At 46.4% G+C, this 23,175-nt stretch overlaps 1 protein-coding gene across 4 annotated transcripts in view; it reads left to right on the top strand.

Moving 5' to 3' along the window:
* GDPD5 (glycerophosphodiester phosphodiesterase domain containing 5) overlaps nucleotides 1–23,175 on the top strand; it is a 116,192-nt gene that overhangs the window by 84,885 nt on the left and 8,132 nt on the right. For all 4 annotated transcript variants that reach the window (XM_066571857.1, XM_066571856.1, XM_066571860.1 and 1 more), the window contains 11 exons: nucleotides 2,331–2,434; nucleotides 5,827–5,920; nucleotides 6,318–6,377; nucleotides 8,350–8,448; nucleotides 9,598–9,691; nucleotides 11,646–11,791; nucleotides 16,044–16,126; nucleotides 18,972–19,122; nucleotides 19,527–19,745; nucleotides 20,379–20,536; nucleotides 22,288–22,435. In XM_066571857.1, the coding sequence (XP_066427954.1) occupies nucleotides 2,331–2,434; nucleotides 5,827–5,920; nucleotides 6,318–6,377; nucleotides 8,350–8,448; nucleotides 9,598–9,691; nucleotides 11,646–11,791; nucleotides 16,044–16,126; nucleotides 18,972–19,122; nucleotides 19,527–19,745; nucleotides 20,379–20,536; nucleotides 22,288–22,435 (1,356 nt within the window). The remainder of the gene's footprint in view (nucleotides 1–2,330; nucleotides 2,435–5,826; nucleotides 5,921–6,317; nucleotides 6,378–8,349; nucleotides 8,449–9,597; nucleotides 9,692–11,645; nucleotides 11,792–16,043; nucleotides 16,127–18,971; nucleotides 19,123–19,526; nucleotides 19,746–20,378; nucleotides 20,537–22,287; nucleotides 22,436–23,175) is intronic.

Below are 23,175 nucleotides of genomic sequence, written 5' to 3' on the forward strand. Positions count from 1 at the left end.
AGGAGTGGGTAAAATCCATGAGCCAGTGTCACAAATGAATCAAACACTGGCTCTTCTGCAGCAAATTCCTTTAATATGTGGATTGTTTTTTTTTCCCCAAAACCCCTAACGTGAAGCTGGAACAGTGTAGGGATTGGGGATGTGCAAAAGTGGTGGAGAATGTGTGTGAAACACTGATTTATATATTTATTTGTTATTAAGGATTCTATGATTTTAATGAAAATTTTAAAATCTGTCAATCTACAACTTGGTAGAATGTCTCTGTTGTCATTAATTTCCTTTTGGAGCCCTTCTGATTGTGTCTGTTGATCACTGAATCAGAGGATGGTTGGAAGGGACCTTAAAGATCAAATATTCTGTGTTTTTTCTGAAAACCCACTGAGAAATGTGCCTGAACTCACTGAAGGATGCCTTGAGACAGAAGAATTTGCCTGGGTTTTCACAAAACCAGCAAGGCATGGCAAGGGCACCCTCAAGGACAGACCCAAAATAGCTTTTGGAGAGCTTGCCACAAGCTCTGCTGCCTGCCTGTAAATAAGGGGGGGAATTATCTTTATATATACAGGGGGAAGAGCTCAAAGGTTTTAAAATGTTTTCCTTGGCTTGTTTATCAAATCAGTGTCATCCAGTGCATGAATATCAGCAAAGCTCAGCCCAGAGTGACCTTTAAAGGGCTGGAGGGTGGGATTTTTGTAGAAATGTTGGTCTTTGGCATAAAAGGTACCTAAAACCTCCCTTGCCTTGGAAAACCCCAAATATATGTGGGAATATAACCCATATTTAACTTATATGTGCAAGGAGGTGTTAGACCCAAATGGAGAGGGGGGAGAGAAAATCCCAAAAACAGTGGGAAACTGAGGTTTGAGATCTTGGGGATGTGCAGAGTGGAAGGCATCCAGAAGGAGGGGAATGGTTTGGGTTGGAAGGAACCTTAAAGCCCATCCAGTGCCACCCCTGCCATGGACACCTTCCTTATCCCAGGCTGCTCCAAGCCCTGTCCATCCTTTGGAACACTCCCAGGGATCCAGGGGCAGCCCTGGCTTTTCTGGGCAAAATTGGATGTCTTGATTTGGGTTATACAGCCAAGAATTTGGAATTTCTAGCAGAAAACATCATTTTTGGCACAGCAAAAATGAAATAATTCCAACCCTTTTTATTGCTTTATTTTGGCTTTTTTTTTCTATGATGGAGGATACAAGGAGGAGCTGTATCACAGGATTAGTATCCAGGGTGATGCACGTTAAAAAATAGTCACAGTTAAAAATAATTATAAAAATAATTCACAGTTAAGTAGATAACTCCAGCCCTTCCCATGGAAAGAGAGGCAAAACCTAGTATTTTTTAATGTTTCTATTGTCACTATATTGGTTACATTGTTTTGCATAATTAAAAAGCCAGGAGAGTTCACCAGAGAAAAGAGCATTTTCCAAAAAAATCAATGTGTGCTCAGGGTCTGGAAGGGAATTACAGTGGCAGAGTTGCTCATAGTATCTTCCAGTCTTCATCCTTCCTTGCTCATTGTGGGAAGAGAGGATTTGTTGGAATATTTTCCATGCAGAATTTATTTCAGTGTTTTCCGTGTTGAAATGAAAACACCTGTGGACTGTTTAAGGCCAAGGAGTAAAAACCAACCAGGAGCCCATGGAAATGGTGCTGGTGAGAGGCAGTTTGAAGACACTGATTGATGTCCTTGTGGTTTGGGATTTTACCCATGGCATTGGAGCAGGGGCACTGAACAGATTTATTTGGGGGATTTCTTTTGTGTGTGTGTGTTGAGTAGAATTTGAAATGCTCCTGCATGCTGAATGTTGGTGCTGGTGTGGTCTGTTTGCAAAACACTTGCAATATGTGGTGGTGGGAAGGAATAAATTTTGGGGATGGGTGGTTTGGCTCTGCAGGATCTGAGCACCTCAGGGGAAGGAATAAGGAGTAGGAACATCCCTAATCTGCTGTGTAATCTTCACCATGTGATAACTACTCATTTAGGCTAAACCCAGAGGAGGGGAAGATGCATGAGAATGGAAAAGTTAATTAAACAATTGCTTCAAAAAAACAAAAAAAACCCCACCTAAACAACCACCAACAAAAACCCCTCACCAAACAAAACCCCAGCTCCATATCCAGAAATGTCCCCTCTCCCCTGGCAGCTGGAGAAATGCTCTTCCAGCCTTCCATAAGATGAATCTACATAAATGAGCCCTCTGCCCAGACCTGGGGAAATCTGGAACATTTCCAAATCTGCCTTTGGAAATGCCTCTTTACTCCAATGAATGCCCATAGCTGGGACCAAATGGGATTCTACTGACACTGATTTCTCTTTTCCTCCACAGTGGGAGCGCCTCTGGTTCCTCATCCTCACCTCATCCTTCTTCCTCACCCTGGTGTGGTTTTACTTTTGGTGGGAAGTTCACAATGACTACAATGAAATCAACTGGTGAGTAGAGCTTCCCTCAGGAAATTGGGGTTTTGGCCATCATGCACCTGCTTGATGCAGCTTTGGATATATCTGGATCCTTTGGATGGGACTGTAATGATGAGAAAGGGAAAATGGGGTGGGGAGTGGGGCTCAAGGAGAGCTCCTTCTGCCTGATCTATGTGTAGCTGTAACGTGGCCTCACATCTCCACTTGGTGGCTGGGTTTTTGTTTGTTTATCTTGATGGTTGGCTGGATTTGAAAGTGACTGAGCAATTTGGCTGCAGCTATTCCACAAAATACCCATGGCAAAAATTCAGCCTGAAGCACATGGGTGTGGAAAATATTATACAAAGTTGGAAGGAGCTGAAAAGGAGCTTTGCAGTGGGATGTGCTGGAATTTAGGGTGTTGCCAGTTGCCTTCCAGTGCTGGAAATTATTCTCCCTTTTATTATCGGCAGCATCTTAAAACATTTTGACAGCACCTTGGGCTGTATTCTAACCAAACTGCTTTGACATCACCTTCTTGTCAAACATAAAATGTAAAGTGTATTTTAAAGCACAGTGGGGAGCTGATCCCTTAAATAAATCATCTGCTTTGGATGCTGGAGCTGTGTGAGGCAGAGTGTTTACCAACATGGTGATGTGAGCTGGCTCCTCCCAGGAGAAAATGGGTTTTTTCTCTTTGCTCACACCCACACTGTGAAGTGAAACCATTACTATGGTTCTGTATTATTTGTAACAGCAGCATGATAAAAATGCCTTTTTTAAAGTGGTATTTTGGAACCCTCCTCTTCTTCAGTTTGTACCCTCAGTAAAGGATGTGATTGCTCCAGTGCAAAACCAGCTCTGTCTGAGCTCAAAGTTGTGAGAGGGCTAAAAGCATTCCTTTAGAAATGAAGGAAAGCCCTGGGAATGCTGGGAATGGACACTGCAGCTGCAGTGCTGTCAAGTTTTGGGTTCCCAAATATTCTTGCAGGAACGGGGGGAGATGTGCAGGTCTGCTCTGGATGCAAGAGGCATTTGGGATTTAACACATCCAGATGTCACCTGCAGCCCAAAGCCCTGTCCCTGCCATGCAAGCCAGGGTGCTGGAAGCACGTCCCAAGAGGGAAAGGATTCTCTTTTGTGCAGCACAGGTCTGGAAGAGGCTCTGTGGATGGCAAACAGCATTTCAGACACTGCCACTCAGTGCTGAGAATGGCTCAGTGCTCTGTGTGTGCTGTAACCCCAGCTGGATCCCTGCTCCACACGCCACCAGAGGTCGAGCAGGGTTTGGAAAACAGCTGTGGAAAGGCTGGGTAGGAGGAGGAGAACACAGGGTGAGGCTTTAATTACAGCCATGCCAGTTCCAGGCACGGGGAGAAATAATTTCCACTGGGTCCGTGCAGGCTGAGCCTGGCCCTTCCCTTCCAGCACAGCTGCATGGGCTCCATGAAAACAGAGCAGTTTGGGGCCAGACAGGGTGAGAAGGACTTGAAAGCATCATTTTCTTCCCAGCAGAGCTGTGAACCTGTTGCTGATGAGGCACAAGTGAGGTCCTGGCGTTTAGAAACAGCACCTTTGATGTTCCTCTGTCGTTGTCACTTCTGGGTGGTGTTTTTGGACAAGATTTCTTTGCTGCTTGCTCCTGCTGCCTTCCTCTCTGCTCCACTGATTTCTTGGAAAGCTGGGAGCTCCCCCAGAGGATAGGAAGGGCTCTTTGGGGCATGGCACACCAAGCTAGTACACCAAGCCAGGGTTTTCCAGAGGAGCTGGGAGGAGGAGTTGCTGTGATATTGGTGAGGAGCTGATGAGCTCTTCCTGCCCTCCAGAGTTCATCCCTGCAGCTCTCCTAGCTCCTGTCACCTTCAGCCTGTCTCACCAGGTGGAGAGGGAGTGGAGGAAGACTTCCCTCCTCTCTGGGACTTGTTCCAGCTCTGCACCACCCTCTAGGAGGAGATTTTTCAACCCAAATCTCTGAGGGTCTTTTGCCTCTGCCACCCTTGAGGAGGTTTTTCATCTTTTTACCTGTGTGTCGGGCAGCTTGGGCAGCAGTTAGGTCATTTCAACTTGTAAGGACCAAAGGGCTGTTCTGGGATTGAAATGGGTTTTAGGAGGACAAGGCAAAACTGTGGGCCAGCATGTATTGCTTCAGGCTTTTAACATTGAGGTCCTTGTAAGTGATGGTGCTCTGTGCCTCTACAGTTTTTTTTTTTTTTTTTAATTTATTGCTTTTGGCATTTTCCTTTTTGGTGTCTACACTTGATTGCATCACAGTTCAGCTCTGCACTGTCTGAGGTTTGCACTGCACCAGAAGGCTTCACTCTAGCTCAGGCAGGTTGTGGGGGATGCTCTAATTTGTGACTCTGCCTGTGTTCCCCATGGAGCAGGACCATAAAATTCAAGTCTGTGTAGCAAATGTTTTCTTCCTTGGTTCTGGAGAAAGCTCCTCTGCTCCTTAGCTACCATGGACCCAGCAGTTTAAAACAGTCATTGCACATCAAGAGAAGGCCTGGTGCTCTCAGAGGGACACTGAAGGGACATCAGAACAAAAGCTTAAATGGCCTGAGAGCTAAGGAAGCTCTGGGTGGTGGCATCAGCAAAGACTTCAGAGGAGCCCTCCTTCCTTTCTTCCCTCTCTTTTTCTAACAGCACGTCTGGATCCCTGCAGATCTCTGGGTTTGTGCTCTTTGACTCCCTGAGCAGAACCTGGACCTGGGCCATTCCTGTTGAGCCCAAGGATTTGCTTTCCAGGTCCCACAGGGAGCTTTGCTCCTGGACAGAATGAGAATCAGAGAATATCCTGAATTATATCATAGAGTCCAGCTCCTAGCTCTGCACAGGACAGCCCCAAAAATCACCCCAGAGTTTGTCCAAACAGACCAGAGGTTCTGGCTGATGAATGATGCTGGATTTGAGTGCTGGGGAAGAGATTGAATCTTTGACCTGCATTTATATAATGCAGCATTTCTGTCTGTGACCAAAAAAAAAAAAAAAAAGAACCAAGAGGCAAAAAGGCCAAAAAAAACCCCAAAAAACCCCAGCCAGTTTATTGAATGAGCTAATTCCACCCCAGAACCATCATGTCCTTGCTGTGCCAAAGGGCTTGCATGGAGATAATGTCAACCCTGATCCAAGCCAATTTAGGGATGTTGTTTTGGTTTTTTTTCCTAAAAATCCAGAGGAGAAATTTGAATCCAGGTGAGGTTTGAACTGTCAGAAGCTGCAAGAAGGGTTCTGGGGTTTCTCTGCCTCTCTCTATCCAGATAATTTCCATAAGGGATTAAAGCGCTGGGTTGTCACTTGTGCTTTTTGCTGCCTATCTCTTTTCTAGAGAAAGATCTAAAGTTTTCTAAAGTCTTGTCTAACCCCAGTGGAGCTGTTCTGGTGTTGAATCCCTTCTTAGTCTGCCCTTCCCACTTCTCCCCCAGGTTTTTATATAACCGAATGGGATATTGGAGTGACTGGTCCATTCCAATCCTTGTAACAACTGCTGCTGGCTTTACCTACATCACAATGTTACTGGTGAGTAGAATGAAATCCCATTTCCTAGAGCTTTGTGTGTTGGCTTTAAAAAGGCCACGAGCTCCTCAGGCCATCTACAAGTTGAGGAGTTTTCTCTGAGAAGTGATTTCTCTCACCTTCTCTTTCTCTTAGCCTGAAGTTGCATAAAATCAAAAGTGAGAAATTGATGGTCTTTGAGCTCAGATGATGAAAAGACATGTCCTCAGAGGAGGAATACAGTTTTGTTTCCCATGGTATAGCCCAGTTTCCACTTCTGGGCATAAGTGGCAGTAGTTTCCCTGTGTCCCAGGGTGCTGGGAACTCCAGGGAGGTGTCCATCCAGGTGGCACCGTCCCTGCATGCTCAAACCCTTTAGGGTGGTGATGTGCCTCTGTCTGACTCTGTTTGTCCCTCCCAGATCCTGGCACTGTGTCACATAGCTGTGGGACAGCAGATGAACCTGCACTGGCTGCACAAGGTAAATCTCAGCTCCAAGGGGAGCAGATCTCGGGAATGCTGGAGCCTGAGGAGCAGGCAGGGGGTAGCACTTCTGTCACTGTGTCCTTGGGAAAAGCGTGAAATGTCTGTGGTGCATGGGTGCAAACTGCTCAGTAGAGGCCATCAGAGCCTGGGGGCAAAGAATTTGGTGAAATGCTTTTGGCCCTTGCTGTGGAGATGGAGAGACACCAGTGCTTAGAGCATCCTGATTCAGTCCCAGTTCAGGTGCTCCAGGAGCCTCTCTGGGGCTCCATTCTGTGCTGACCCCAGCCCTGGAGAGGGGCTGAGCAGAGGTGAAGCTGTTCAGAGTGTGCTTGGAAGGACCAGCTGGGAAAGCCTTGGGAGAAGGAGATGTAGGTGTTGAAGCTGAGGGTGTGCAGGGTGAGGTTTGCTGGGCCCAAGGGGATTTGTGTGTGAAGCAGTTTAAGAAACACTGCTGTGAAACACAAGGAAAGATATTGGGAGCACAGAAAGGGAGGGGAAAGGTGCATAGGAAGAGAAAATGGGTTGGCAGGATCCCATTGTAGCTGGCAGTCTGCTAAATCTGCCAATGCCCAGCTCCTCCTGAAATTCTGCATGTGATGTAGGATCAGAGCCTGAACCTCCCAGGACAGGGACAGCAGACACTTCCCCACCCTGCCTTTTTCTTTTCCTTTTTTCCTTTTCCTTTTTTCCTTTCTTTTCCTTTTTTTCTTTCCCTTAGAGATGATAGAAACTATGCTTCCTCAAAGGAAGAGGATGCAATCAGAGAGGGGGCAGGGACTGTCTGACTGCTGCTGCAAAATAAATGATCAGTTCTTGAGTCTGATATATATTTCTTTATCAGGGAAAATGGTATTTTTCAGATATGTTGGTGGGCTTAGATGAGTAAGTCCAGAACAGGGATGTGTTGGTGATCACTTTTACCCTCTGGATTCCCACCCTTCCTCCCCTTCTTCCAAGAAGCCACCTTCTCATCACAGCTCAGATGTGTGGCTCTATCTCCTCCCCTCCCCACACCTCCCTCAGCTTCCTAAGGAGGTTGAGATACAAGGCTGGAATAAGTTAATATTTTTCTTGGAACTATAATCTAGATCTGAATTAACTTCAGATATAGATTACAGTGTGTGGGAAAGGCTGGTATGGGCAAAGCACCCAAATCCTTCCAATTTTCTCCTGTAATTCTGTGCAGAGGCATGTAAGCCAAGTGGGAGATGAGTGTGAGGGCAGGAGAAGAAGCAATAAATTGGAGGGAGGAGTGGAGATTTGTGTCCTGACACCTCTGTGCCACACAGGATGGCCACACCAAGGGGAATTAGGGCTCTAGAAAGAGAAATCCTGGTTACATGTACCAAAGAGATTCTGTAAATGTTGGCAATGTGGGATTTTATTTGTTGCTCTAGGTATTAAACCTGAAATGGTCCTGGAGGAGCCCTGTGCACCTGACATGATCCATTCATTTCTGAGGATCAGTTTTCTGCCAAGTCTCCCCTGCAGATTTTGGATCTGCAGCAGCATCCTTTGGCTCTGGCAGAACAGCAGAGGATGAATACCAGACACAGGCAGAGAGTGGGGAATTATTTTTAGACAGGCAGCCCAGATTTCCAGTCTTTGCAGCTGGAGTTATTTCTGTGTCACTTTTCCATGGTTTGAACTCTTTACCTTCACCATGAAGGTCGTGTTTTCTTTTTGACTGCTTTGCTCAGACCTCTGAAGGCTCCCATGAGAGGGGGAGGTCCTGGGGGGCTGAGGTCTGTCACCTCAATGCCACCACTGTCCCTTCCCCAGCCCCAGCTGCTGTTCTAACATGACAACACATGAGCCCAACCTCCTTCCCCGTGAGTCTTTTTTCAGACCTTTTATTACATGCAAAGCTTTTCTCTCTCCATTTCCCAACCTATAATAAATATCCCAACCTAATTTTTATAACAGCCACAGTCCCCAGCCTGTAAATACCTCCTGTTTTGTTGCAGATTGGCCTGGTGACAACCTTGATAACTACTGTGGTGACCATGTCATCGATAGCACAGCTTTGGGATGATGAGTGGGAGATGGTTTTTATTTCACTGCAGGTAAGTTGTTTGCATGGATGCTTCCCTGGGGGGAGGAAAGGGGCCAGTGCAGCTGAATTCCATGGGATTTATGTATTTCTGTAGGGTGAAACTCTGTCTTGATGGTTGTCACAGCCCAGATTGAAATCTTGGCAATGAGAAAATTGTTTTAAGGAAGACTTGTGGTGTCTTGCAGGGCAAGAAAAGTATGAAAGGAAAATACCTACAAATTAAATTTCTTACAGATCTGCTCTCTGTTGCTTTTTCACCTCTTCCTCAAAAAAAGAAATCCGAAAATATTTTCCCCATTTTGCTTAAGAGGTGACCACTGACGTGTATTTGGGAGTATGCAAACTATGCAAATGCAGGGGGTGGAAATGGCATTCACACAAGTGACTAACATTTCTCAGAAGTGTTTCATTTTATTGGGGTATTTTTAAGATTTAGGCAGGGAACTGGAGAGCAGAAGCACGACTCAGATGATCCATCTCCAGCTTTGTGTCATGGTGCTGCACCCTGCTGATACAGTCCTGTGTGTTCAGAGAATTCCAGAAGAGTTTGGGTGGGAAGGGACCTTAAAGCCCATCCAGTCCCACCCCCTGCCATGGGCAGGGACACCTTCCACTAGCCCAGGGTGCTCCAGCCCTGTCCAGCCTGGCCTTGGGCACTGCCAGGGATTCAGGGGCAGCCACAGCTGCTCTGGGCACCCTGGGCCAGGGCCTCCCTACCCTCATCCTGAAATTTTTCAGTCTCAACCTAGACTACTCCAGTTTAAAATCATAATAAAATGACCCTAATAAAATCTGTCCACATTTTCTTACCCTTTAAGTCCTAAAAGGCCACAATAAGTTGTCCCTGGAGCCTTTTCCAGGTGAACTCCCCAGCCTGGTTCCAGAGCAGAGGGACTCCAGCCCTTGCAGGAGCTCTGTGGCCTCCTCTGGACTCCCTCCAGCAGCCCTTTTCCCAAATATCTGTGTTATTGAGGGAGAAATTCCCCTAAAAGGGGATTAGAGCTTTCCTCCCTTCCCTTCAGAGCAGCCTAAAAGCCAGAGACAACGTCAGCATTTGGAAGAAAGCAATAGCAAAAACAGACCCTGCAAAAACAACACATTTTCAAGGTGCTGGGGTGTTTTTAATCACATTTTCCTCTCCTGTTCTTGTGCCCTGCAGGCCACAGCCCCTTTCTTGCATATAGGAGCCCTGGCAGCTGTCACAGCACTGTCGTGGTTGGTGGCAGGGCAGTTTGCACGGACAGAGAAAGCCAGTGAGTACCTCCTTGTCCCTGCAGGGTGGGCAGTGGCTGCTCCTCTTGGCTCTCTTTTTTCCCCTCTTGCTGCTCTCTTTTTCCCCCCTTGTATCTCTTTTTTCCTTCCTTATTTCTCTTTCCCCCCCACCTTTTTTCTTTTTATTTTTTCCCTTGTTTTTCCTTCCCCCCCTTGTTTCTCTTTTCCCCCCATGTTTCTCTTTTTTCCCTCCTTGTTTCTCTTTTTTCCCCCTTATTTCTTCTTTCCCCCCTTGTTTCTCTTTTTCCCCTCCTTGTTTCTGTTCCCCCTCTTGTTTCTCTTTTTCTCTCCCTTGTTTCTCTTTTTCCCCCTTGTTTCTCATTTTTCCTTTTCCTTTTTTTTTTTTTTTTAATTATTTCAATAAGCCAGGAAGCTGTTCTCCTTCTCTCTTTCTGTTCTTGGATTGTTTTGTATATTTTTAAGAAAAAACAGTGCTATCTCTTGATCTTAAGATTATTTCAGACTCATTTGATTCATGGAATTTATCGTACCTGGAAGAATTTACAGGCTTTTTGGTGCAGACATGGTGGTTTGGAAATTAAAGGGAAAAACCAAATATCTGTGAGAACCTCCAGTCACTTTTAATGGAAAACAGGATTTCAATATTTTGGAAACAGCTGCAGGTCTTGGTGCAAGCCTATTCTTGCCATTTCTTTGTGGCATTTCAGCTTTTTTTTTTTTCCTGAGCAAATTTTTATGGGGTTTTTTTTGCTCTGGTTAAAATGAATGTTCAGAGCCTGGTCAGGATCCCATTCTGTGTCTGCCTGCAGATTTGGGTGCTGGTGACACCTTCAAGGTGCAGGACACAGCATGAGGTCCCTGAGCAAGGTGTCACTGAGTTCCTGGAGGGCTCCCTGAGTGATGGAGGAAAAAATCCCTGGCAGAGTTCCTGGAGTTACTTTCTGCCTGGTGGGAACATGTGTGAATGAGCCTATTAGATGCTGGAAGCAAAAAGGAGCCTAGTTATGAGTGAAACCAGATCAGCTGTGGCCAGGAGCGGAGCTAGGCCTAAAAATAAAAAAACCACCACCTTCTCTATCTTGCATCCCTTGCAAATATTTGTTTTAAGTGGTTTGGGGTTTTTTCCTTTTTTTTTTTCTTTTCTTTTTCTTTTTTTCCTTTTTCTTTTTGGAGGTTATCCCTTGAGTTCCAAAGCCTTCATGAGTTTGCAAAATAAATAATAATTTTTAAAAAAATTTTAAAAATCAAGTATTTTGCTGTAACATCTGTGGCTTCAGATATCTCAGGTGTTCAAAGGTGCTTGTTGTTTTTTAGAAGGAACACACATCTGTGGGACACAGGGGGGATTCTGTTGTCAGCACCTTCCAGAGATTCCCAGGGAGTCTGGGCTTGGTGGGAAGTCACTGATAAATGGAATTTGGGTGGCATGGGAGGCAGAACTGCTCATCTGGCCCCAAGCACTGCAGCTCTGTCACAGCCCTGGGATTTGTTTAAACATCTCCAGCTTGCCCAGTAAAGCATTATTGCAATTTTCTGGTGCAAATCTCAAGGCAGAAGCAGCTGAAATGGCTTTGCCCTGGCTGAAGTGGGTGGTGCTGGTGAACCAGCAATATAAACTTTAAATGCACTGAGGTGGTGCCATGGCTTATTTTTAGCTGTGTGTGACTGGTGAATTATTTCCCTTGTCAGGCAGGGTAAAATTTGGTGCTGTCCCACCCAAAGGGTGGAAATGCCAACAACATTTTGAGCTACATTTCTGAAGGTTGAAGCAATTCACTTGACTTATTGTTTCCCCAATACAAAATGAAGTGAAAACCTCTTTCAGGACTTGAATTTTTTTTTTTAATGTTTTTTTTCCTAAACACTGACAGTAGATCAGTAGAGGAAGACAGAGGAATCTTGCCTTTGCTGCTGTGATGTGAGGAGGTCAGGACCAGCATTTTCACCATCTCTTTGTGTCTCTCTCCACCCCAGCCTCCCAGATGCTGATGTTCACTGCATACCTGGCAGTTGTAGTTGCACTTTACCTCGTGCCCCTGGCCATCTCCTCGCCCTGCATCATGGAGAAGAAGGCCCTGGCACCCAAGCCAGCCATCCTGGGGCACCGTGGGGCTCCCATGGTGAGTAGTGACCCTGGAGCTGCCACTCTCCAGGGATGGGTACAACAAACACAGTTTGGAGGCACTCCTGCTGCCTGGGATGGCTGTGGAAATAAAGCAGGGCTTGAACCCAGAGTCAAGTCACCCCCCAGATGTTTGAGGTGCAAACAGAAGGCTGATTTGTGCCACTGCATTCTTTTGGCTGCTGGTTTTCATAGAATGGTGGAATCCTTCCCTTCATCTTCTTTTCTATCTTCATTCTCTTCCCAAACATTGCCACCATCTGTTTGGGGTGGCTTTTTTTTCTTCAGGCTTCTAAAGAGCTTTGGTTTGTGCTGCTTGTGCAGGTGAAATCAAGAAGCAGTGGCTTTGCTGCACAGCTTCTTTACACATATTAAAAATAAGAGCAGTTAACCTGACTGCTGGCCTGATTGATAGCAGCAAACCCTCACAATGAACATCTTCTGCCAGAGCAGGAGAAGGGCTTGTCTGGGAAATAAATCTGTGTCAGGTCAGGTCCTCTTTCATCAAATCAAGCTTCAGCTTTCTTGTGTGGGCAGTACAATAATGAGGTCTCATCTCCTGCATCTAGTTATTAAATCCCTAATGGCTCTTGCTTATGAGTTTATCCTCTTGTCCATTGTAGGGTTGGTTTTTGTTGTTTTGTTTTGTTGGTTTGGTTTTTTTTTTTTTTTTCTGGTTTGTTTTGTGGTTTTTCACTTCCTTTCAGTCTAGCTGAGGAATTTACTGAAAATGTGGGTCACAGAACCCAGAATGGTTTGGGTGGGAAGGAACCTTGAAGATCATTGAGTTCTGAGCCCCTGCTATGGGCAGGGTTAGTTATGGATGCTCTCTAAAATATGGGGATTAAAGACATTATTTTATTTTCTGTTTTAAACAGAACTCTGACTGCCTTGGTGTGTTACTCACCCGGCATGATGGGGCACCAATGCTGAAATCCAATGGCCTGGCAGATCCCACACTAAACCCCACACAGGGAACTTCCAAAGGGCATTGTTTTACACAAAATAAAATGCTTAGATAAGATTTCATTTCTAAGATTTAATTTCTTAGATATCACTTTAATCCTTGTGGAGTTTTTTTGGTCCAGTTCATGGCTCACAAGGAGATTAATGCTGGAAAGGAGAGATAAAGAGGAAAAAAATTAATGAAAAATAAATTAAAATTATGGCTATATTTCCAAAAGGACAAGAAAACATCCTTAAATCTTGTTGATGAAACAAAAGATCAGATCCTTTAGTGCATAATCACAGAATCCCAGGGTAGTTTGGGCTGAAAGGGACCTTCAAAACCACCTTGTTCCAACCCCTTGCCATGGGCAGGGACACTTTCCCCTAGACCAGCCAGAGGTTTGCAGTGGCTGCAATTAGTTTGGAATAAAATTTGGTTCTTCTGTCCAGGCTTCTTCATTAACCTCCCAAATTATGCCACGAGTTTCTTTTTTAAACCCTTTTAATTAAGGGAAAAACACAAATGTGGTGATGTCCAGCTGCAGCCAGGCTGTGCTGCTCTAACACAGTTTCATAATCTTCTTTAAGGAAGGTCTCCAAAGCTCCTGTCTCTGTTTGAATGCATTTGCAATGGATTTCTAAGCACAAAAATAACCAAAATGAGTTCATTTGCTGTAATTTTCTAGAAATTACTTGCTGTGTCTCTGCAGCAGGAAGAAATGAATAGTAGCCTGATTTTTGCAGGGGATGAGTCTCTCAAACCAAGCACAGAGAGGAGGAAGAGCTGCTAGAAATCCTGAGCTGGGTCTGTCTGGCTCTCAGTATCTGGGCATGGTTTATAAAAGAGAGGAGGTTTGGAAATCATTGCTTTGTGCCCCAGGGTTTCTTTCCCTTAAGGAATTGGTTGTATCCCTTGTTATAAACCTGGATTTAGGTTTTACACATAGCATAGCTGCATATATTTTTAAAGCAGGTATGCCTTAAAAAAACCTGGAGAGATACAGAGAGAAATACAAGCAGAAAGGTTGTACATTTTTTTTAGTTATGGGAGTTTAGCTGTAAAGCCTTTTTAAGAAAATACAATGAAATCTCAGCAATTAATTCCTGTAACAGCTGCCCCACTTGGATGCATCTTTGCCTCAAACGTGCTTAATGTGGGGCTTCAGCTCCCTTCTTCTTGGAGGAATAGACAGGCTGGAAGGATGGAAATTGCTGTATCTCAGATTTTCCTTTCTCACAAAACCCCTCACATTTCAGGGTTTATAAACCCCTGGTACAGAGCAATCCTGCCTCCAGAGTGGTGCCATCTCTGGGGATAGGCAGCCTCTGACCTTGTTGGGAAAGGTTAAATTTGCTTTCCTGGCTTTCTGGTTGATGTTTGCTGAGTTATGTCACGGGTGTCGGTGCCTTGTGCAGAGGTTCAGCAGAGGGTAGGTTGGGATGGACTCCCTGGGAGGGGCAATTATTCCTGTCAGGGTGACAGCCTGGGGACTCAGCACCTGCTCACAGGGAAATCTGTCTTTGCCTGAAGGGTTCTGATCACAGAATCACAGGATGGCTTGGGTTGGAAGAGACCTGAAAGCTCATCTCATTCCTCTGCTCTGGAATGGGCAGGGACACCTTCCTTACCCCAGGGTTGCTCCATTCAACAGGGAGGAAATCCAGCCTGGCCTTGGGCACTTCCAGGGATCCAGGGGCAGCCACAGCTGCTCTGGGCACCCTGTGCCAGGGCCTGCCCACCCTCCCAGGGAACAATCCCTTCCCAAAATCCCATCCATCCCTACCCTCTGGCAGTGGGAGCCATTCCCTGTGTCCTGTCTGTGTGAAATGTGCTCTCCTTTTTTCCAACCCCCCTTTAAGTACTGCAAGGCTGCAGTGAGGTCTCCTCAGAGCCCCTTTAGGCTGAGTTTTCCCAGAATCTCCTCTTCTCCAGGCTGAACAACCCCTGCTCTCCCAGCCTGCTTTGGAGGAGAGGTTTTTCTGGGATCATTGCAGGGTTACCCTGCAGAAACCTGGGTCCTTGGGAAGGGACGCCCAAGCTGGTGACAGCAGCCCAAGGTGATGTGAGGCAGTGTGGCTGGGATTCTCCAGCTCCTTGTAGCTGCTGCTCTCTGCTGACAGCTCTGGGAATGTGTGCAGAGCTCTGGGAATGTGTGCAGAGCTCCTCTTTGATCGACCCTGGGTGACCCAGCTGGGCACCGGGGCTGTCGCCTCTGTCCTGGCCCAAACAAGTCTGGCTTTGACTGGGAGCTGCTTTGGGAAAAGAATGTGGCTCTGTGCTGCCTTTGTTGGGCAAACATAGAAATGAACTTGTGCTGATGTGTGGCTGGAGCCAGAGGGATCCCGTGCTGAGATACCAGAGCTGGGTGAAGGTTGGGGCTGACATTTGCTCTGATTATTTTATTTTACCCCAAAGCTTTGCTGACCTGAGCCTGTGAAGTGATCAGAAAACAAATGTCTCTTACAGCCCTCTACGTGCTTAAGCCAGTTTTTATACTTATTTACATTATTTTATTATTGTATCTTGCTTGCATGGTGCAGCTGGGCCTTTGCTGTTAATTATTCCCCTTTGCAGTAAATCATGGGATGTGAATGCTCATTGTGCCCTGATGGAACTTATCCTGCTGGTGGAAAAACAGGGTGTTACAGGTGCTCTAAACCTGAAAAAAAAATGGGGAAAAAGTAATTTATTTTTCAAAAATAACCTTATTTTGATGTGATTCAGTGCAGGAAACCTGACAGGTTTTCTTTCTGTAGTTGTCAATATTTTTTTTTCTGGTTTGCCTGTTGCTGTTTCATGGATGTTTTGGGAGCAACTACACTGTACTGCTTTTGTGGAACAGCAAAGTATCTGTCTTCACACCATTTTTATTTTAAACAAGCTCTAATTCTGTTACCATCTGCTCCATTCAACAGGGAGGAATTTCAAATAAAATCTGAGTCCTTTTCTATGATAGCCACAGGGATACATTTTCTAGGCCTAAGGCTATTTTCTAAATTGTTGGTAAAACTAACTAGGACATTTGTTATTAGAGAAACTCTCTGATTTTTAGATTAACAGATGACTTTATGGAGTGAGCAGAAGTGGGAGTAAAATGTACCTTACAGAATGTGTCATCTAGTTGTTCTCTGTGGTATGGAAGAGACAGGAATTCTTGGGCACAGATAGATGTGGAGTAATAACATTTTAGGTCCCTGATACCTCCAAACCCTTCTCCCAGCATCCTTGCTGACACTGCTTTGTAAACTTTCCTCATGCTACTGATCTCTCATTGATTTTTTTTTTAATGTTTTCCTGACAGCTGGCACCAGAGAACACTCTGATGTCCTTCCAGAAGGCAGTGGAGCAGAAGGTGTCTGGAGTGCAGGCTGATGTGGTACTGAGGTGGGTCAGTGCTGCTCTGTGGATGATCCAAGCAGGAATGGTCCAGCATTTCCAGAGTCTGGGCACTGCAGCTTTTCCCACTGGGAAGAGCTGTCCTGGAGAACTCATCCAGTAACTCCTGTCTCTGTCAGATGCTGCTGGTCATTTCACTGAGGTGCTGGTGAAGGGTGGGCTTGTCCAAATGAGGGAACCTGGATCTCTTTGTTGTCTTCATTTGCAAGAAGGCTGTAGTTTATCTTAGAGCCTGGTTAATTCCAGTAAAACACAGCTAGAACTGCTTAAATGTGACTTCTCCTGGGATACCCCAGGTGAAGACAGAGCAGAAATTCCCATTTGACTTCATTTGCACAGCAGAGTTTTCACCAACCTTGACAAACCATCCCAAAAATACACCAGGAGGAAGCCCTTCCTTCTCCCCTTCCTCTGGCATTAATCTTTAGGGAAGGAGGATGCTGACTGTCAGAAAGTCATTCCTGCTGGCAAATGTTGAGCTGAGTGGCCAAGACCAATTAGAATTTAGAGAGGGTTATTTCCAGAGCTGTGCTTTGTTCCAGGAGTTTGATAGTTCCTTAATATTCCTGCTCCCAGTTTGTCCCAGTACCACTTACAAACACAAGAAAGACTCAAAGCAGATATTTTATTTTTTTCCCTGACTGCTTTAAAGGTTTGTGTTGATGGACAGATATTTTTGCCTGCTAGAAGGAAGTTTTATTTTGAATTGCTTTCTTTTTACTTTGCATATTTTTTTGGAGAGAAAATGATTTTAAAACAGAAGGAATTTCTTCCCACTGGTGAGTGGCAGGTCACTGTGGAAGGATGGAGCATGAATTGGAATGTATGTTACACAATTTTTGTTGTTTCCAAAATGAGTTTATCAGCTGCTGTGAGGGGACAAGTACTTGAGTGTCCAGCTCCCAGATGAGCACTTGGCTCACATGGCTGAATCCATTAACACTGGCCAAGGAGAAAGGTGGGCTTTGGGAGGAGGAGAGCTGGAAAAGCTCCAAGATCCTTCCCCGTTGCCACTCAGCAGCCATCCCAGAGGAGCACTCCAGGCTTCAACAATGCCCTTGATGGCCCAATTTCCTGAGCCTTCTCCAAGAGACCCAGGTGCCTTCAGAAAAAGAGGATTCCATTGATTTTGAGACTGAGAAGTGGGATATTGGTGCAGCTGGCAGCACCCTCAGGGAGGGTTTGCAGCACAACACCCCTTGCTGTCCTTATCCTTCAGGAGATGCTCTTTGTACCTGTGGCTGGATGGCTCCATCCCTCCTGGAATATTGCCATGTTCTTCTAGACATGGAGCAACTTGGACAGGCACTCAGAGCCATCACATCCTGCTCCACACCCATCCCACATCCCAAAGCAGTTGGAAAGCCAGCTTTGCTCCAAGCAGCAGGAGTCCAGAATTGCTGCCTGTTCCTCTCTCTCTTCCACCCCCTCCCACATCTCTTCTTCTGAAGCTCTGCTTGCTGTCTCTGAATTCCTGCTTCAAACCTGGGGCTGCCAAGACCCTGTGGCTGGCCCTGAGTGGTGCTGGGAGGGAAGGATTGGAAAGGAGAGAGCAAATGTCAAGTGCCTCAGAGGATTTCTTCTCTGTGGTTAAGGCTTAGCAGTTCTCTGCTCTTCTATGAGATCTCCTGACACTTTTAAACACTCCACACTCTTTATTCTGCAGTTTCTTGGCAGGTCTTTTTTTTTTTAATTTTATTTTTAACTGTATTTATTAAACCCTTTGACTGCAGCAGCGTGGGATTGCCGTGTCAGCGGGTTGCTTTGGGCTGGGGGAAGGAGGTGGCACAGCACAGGCCAGAAATAGCAAATAAAGGTGCCAGTGACCTTTGTCAGAAGGGACTTCTCACAATTTTAGAGGATGGAGCAAATGTTGCCTCAGTGGTAAAGCTGAGGCAACATTTGCTCCATCCTCTAAAATTGGGTTTCATTTTCCCTCTGGGAAACAGCTTTGGGTTTTCTCCTAATTCAAATGGGATTTGTTATCTCCTAATTCAAATGGGATTTGTTATTTCACCCCATCATTTTTCAGACCTTTCTGAGTCTCCTGTTAGGAACATGGGCTCCTTGCTTTGGAAAATGTCACTGCTGCCAGGGTGGGTTTGTCCTGATTCCTGGGTGCAGACAACTGTTCCCCTGCCTTTGATAAAAACTGTCACTACCCTGTGTGGTTCCACCACTGATCTGGTCACAGAAAATGGAGTGGAAGACAGTTTAAAGAGCTTTTCATGCTTTCCAGACCATTGTTCTGTAATATCCAGATGACTTAAAAACCCCAGGGCATGCATTTGCCTGCTTAGTTTCATCAGAGAGGTGTGGGTTTTTTGTTTTTGTTTTTTTTTTCTTTTTTTAAACATGAACTTAACTCATGTGGGCATGAAACCAGTTTTCAATTGGAGAAGGCAATTTCAGAGCATTTTTGGTAGTTTGGGAGCCTTGCATCTTGCTGAAAGCCTGATATAAGAGGCTTTGAAAATTCCCTTTCTTTCCTGCTGTGTGTTTATGTGTCTCTGTGCATCCAGGGAAACCTCTGATGTTTTTGGGAGCTGCAGAAGCTTTGAGGAGCATTCAGGGTGGATGTTCTTGTCGAAGCCACCTGAGTTTTGCATATTCTAGGGGATAATGGGGAGAAGTGGACAGTGGGGAGGCATGGACAGTGTTGTGTCAGTGACTGCCAACACCCAGCAGGTATCTAAGAGAGCTTTTCCTCTTGAGGATGCTGAGGATTTTTCTAGGCTGGTTGAGACCTTCCCAAGGATTTTGATGTGAGAGAGGCTGGAGTGGGAAGGGGAATTTCTCTCCTCCACACCTGTAAGAGAGTCTGTGTTTGCAGCTATGATGGGGTGCCCTTTCTGATGCATGACAAGACTCTCAGGAGAACAACCAACGTGGAGGAGGTGTTCCCAGAGCGCGCCTACGAGCACTGCTCCATGTTCAACTGGACTGACCTGGAAAAGCTCAACGCTGGCGAGTGGTTCCTGCAGGTGGGTGCCATGGAGCCATGGGATCACAGCTCCTGCCCAGCTCCTCTTTGAGGGGGAAAGGTGTAGGTCCATCTCCTTGGTGGTGTGGTGCAGCTGGACCATGGTTAGTTCTGTCTCTCCTAAACTTAGGCTTGGTTTAAGCCATGTTGTCTTTCTGTGCCGCTTCTGGAAAAAGGGGCCTCAAGCCTGGCTGACACCATAAAGAACTTCAAGACCTCCAGTTATAATCACTTTTTTATGTGATTATAAAAAAGACAGAAAAAACAGCCTGTTATACACTGTTCCCCTTTTTTTAAAAATTTGATTTTGGGACAGTCATCTCCACAAAGAAAAAGTAAGAAAGTCTTTGCACTGGGGGATCCTGGGCTTTGTGGCAGTAATCCTGGGATGTGCTTTGCTTCCAGAATGACCCTTTCTGGACAGCAGGGTCTCTCTCAAGGGCTGACTACTTGGAGGCTGCCAACCAGTCAGTCTGCAAGCTGGAAGATATGCTGGAGGTGATCAAGGACAACACATCCCTCATCCTGAACTTCCAGGACCTGCCAGCAGCTCATCCCTACTACAGCACTTACATCAACATCACCCTGGAAACCATCCTGGCATCGGGGATTCGGCAGCAGGCTGTGAGTTCTGTGGGCTTGGGGAAATTTCTAAAATCCTTATGGTTTCCATGAATCCTTGTGTGTCTCCAGTGGGGCATCACTGGAAGTTGTGTTGGGCACAGAGGTTGGAATGGAGCACCTGGTACAGCTCAGGAGGGGTTCTTTCTCTCTAGGTATAAGGAAACTGGTTCTCCCTCTTTTTTTAAGTCCCCACTAAGGCTACAACAGAGATAGAGATGAAGAGCAAGAGAAGGACCATTAAAATGTAGATGTGGGGATGTGAAGTGGGATTTCTCCCTCAGGTTTTTGCTTCCCTGTTGAAAATGCACGTGGCTGTTTCTGTGCTGCTCTGATGCTTTGGTAGATGAGCGTCACTGAGTTACTAAGACCAGGCTGCTTGGAGCTTGGAGCTTGGAGCTAGAGAAAGGTGTTGGAATGGCAAGGAATGAGATGACTTTAAAGGTCCCTTTCTACCCAAACCACTCTGTGATTCCATGACCCACTTTACCTCTTGCAGCTGAGCGTGAGCTGTTGATTTGACGTGTTTTGGAATCATGGTGTGAGCTCAGGGAATTCCATGCCCTGGGCTGGAGTGGTCCCAGATTTGGGAACCACATTTGCCATACCCTGTGCCCTTTCTTGCTCCCCCCACAGGTGATGTGGCTGCCAGACACGGAGAGGCAGCTGGTCAGGCAGGTTGCTCCTGGTTTCCAGCAGACTTCTGGCCTGAAGCTGGACGCAGAGCGCCTGAGGGAGAAGGGCATCGTGAAGCTCAACCTGCGCTACACCAAGGTCACCAACGAGGAGGTCAGGTACTGCCAGAGCCCTCAGCATCCCTCAGCATCCTTTCCTGAGCATCCCAGCCTGTCTGGCTGCACACAGGGATCTTTCCAGATGGATTTGCTCTTGGAAGCTTGAGCTGGGCAAGCTTTTCCCTGCCCATCACCCAGAATCCAGGCTGTTTCTGGGAATGCACAGCTGCCTCTGGCATCTCTACATGCTGTCTCAGGATATGATGAGCTTCTTTGAAATACAAATGTATGAATTGGCTGATTCTTATTGCACTCACAGTTCTGGGAAAAAGTGAAAGCCTTTCACACTGAGTTCCCTCTGAGTGCTGCTCCATCTTCATTAACAGCTGCCCTTTGTCTGCTCCAGGGCTGCTAGCACGGAATTTTGATTAGCCCAAAGTCTGGATATGCTTTCAGAAATTTCTCTTTTCAGAAGGAGAAACTCCTGTCCTGTATCATCTATTTAGGCTGATCAGCTTTTCTCTGTAATGGCCCTGGCACAGCAAGGGGTTCCTGTCCTGCCTGAGCCTGTATGTGAACTGTGTGGTGTTTTAGCTCCCAGCTTTGCCCCCTTTTCCAGGGAGGGCAGATTGTTTCTAGTAGGGCTTTTCTGGTTTTTGAAATTTAAATTAAGCAGGTTTGCAGAAGAGAAATCTCCAAAGGAGCTATCTGGCTGGGTATTAGAGCTGATGTAGGGAAGAGCTGAGCCTGCAGCTGTTTGAGAGTGTGGCCCTGTTTGGGGTGATCCAGCTGTGTCTGTCTGCCAGCAGTCAGTCCAGCTCCTCACCCTTAAAACCAAGGTTGTGCTTCACCTGCAAGATAATCCCTGCTTATTTTTCCTCCTGTTTGCTCTGTCCCATGGAGAGGGCTCTATGCCCACTCACTCATCTATCCCAGTTTAGTCCCAGTCTCCCATCAAGCCCACCTGAGCTGTCTCCAAAATAAGAGCCGTCACCTGAATGATTCTTGAACTCTGTGTGCCCAGCCAAATTTTGCTGCAGCCCTGGTTTAACACAGTTCTCTCAAATCTCCCCCAAATCCAGCACCTGGATGCAGCATTGCTGCAACCACCCCTGCCTTGAGCACCCCTTTGGAGCACCTTGTTCCTGCTGAGAGCTGGGAGATGTCCATGTCTTGCTCTGTGTGACCTTCCACCTCAAAGTGTTCTGCCAGTGTTAAATTGCAGGGATTAATCTGTGCTGCCCATGTGAGGGAGATTGTTGATGCTTCTCCTTCATAGATGAGGAAACAGAGCAATTTCTGTGAATTATCTGGGTACCAGGTAATTGCCAGTGCTTGGTTTGCTGCTGACAGTTTTAGCTGCTTAGAAAATCACCTCAGGAGACTGGAAGCTGTAGCTCTGCAATTGTCCCCAAACCAAGGGCATGGAAGTTGCAGGAGGTGATGCTGGAGACAGGTCTGCCAGTGTTTAATTAAGCAGATTGCCCCCGAAATGTTACAGGCGTCTGAGGCAGATGCTAATTTCGCATCAGCACGATGAGATGGTTGTTCCAGAAACACACCATGTCCATCATTCCTGGGGAAGCATCTGAGATGGTCTGTGGCCTGTGCCAGACAGCAGCCAAGAGGTGAGGAAAGCTGTCAGGATCAAACCATTGCCCTGCAGTGCCCTTGGGCTGATCACAAGGTGCCCATGCCCTGTTAAAATCTCTTACTTTCCACAATTCAAACCACATAAACCCAGCTGGGGATGATGGCAAGAGATGAGGTTTGGTGGGGTCCTGCATGTCACCCTGTGTGTGCCCTGGCAGGGACTACACCATGGCCAACCTGAGTGTGAACCTGTACACGGTGAACGAGCCCTGGCTGTTCTCCATCCTCTGGTGCGCCGGCGTCCCCTCAGTCACCTCCGACAGCTCCCACCTCCTCCGCAAGGTGCCTTTCCCCATCTGGCTCATGGTAAGCACCACCCTGGGAGCCTCTGGCACCAGGAAATGCACTGGGAGGGTGTGGAGGTGAGAGGTTTTCCAGGGAGGTTTGCCTGGTATTGAGGGTTTTCCTGCTCTGTCCAGCTGAGCCCTGAGATGATAATGAATTGGTGCTGCTCTTGCACAATCCCATCAGCTTGCTCTTGCACAATCCCATCACTTTGGGTGGGATTCTTGAAGACTGCATTGCACTCCCTATTTAACCCACATGATTTTTCCAGTTCTCCTCTGAGGGAAGAGCACCTTTGCAGACCTGCTGAGCAGATGTTTAGAATTGCAGGAGAAGCAGGCACACAGGTGAACCAGCAAACCAGGCCTCTGTGTCTTGGCCAAGTTGTAAAATGAGTTTTTTGCCTGTTCTGAATCCCAAATTGAGGATTTATCTCTGGTTACCCCATTGCTGGACAATAAGCAGAGACCCAGTGATGGTGGTTCAGCTGGTGTGATGACCACTTAGATTGGCAACTGGAACCAGAGCTACCAGTGCCTGAAAGGACAGAAATCACATTTACAGCATGGGGCTGTGCCTAAAAGGTCCCATCTGCACTTAAAATGGACCCTACATGGATATATTTCCCTATTTTCCCCCAGACTTGGATTCCCAAACAGCATCTTGCCCTCATCCTGAAGTTCAGCTGAGATAGGAAACTTTCAGCCCAGAGAGCTCTGAGAAAATGTCAGCGCACAAAAAGGAGGGAGAGTTTCAAATTG

Source organism: Molothrus aeneus, chromosome 2 (assembly GCF_037042795.1).
Source record: "Molothrus aeneus isolate 106 chromosome 2, BPBGC_Maene_1.0, whole genome shotgun sequence".
In the NCBI taxonomy this organism is placed as follows: domain Eukaryota; kingdom Metazoa; phylum Chordata; class Aves; order Passeriformes; family Icteridae; genus Molothrus; species Molothrus aeneus.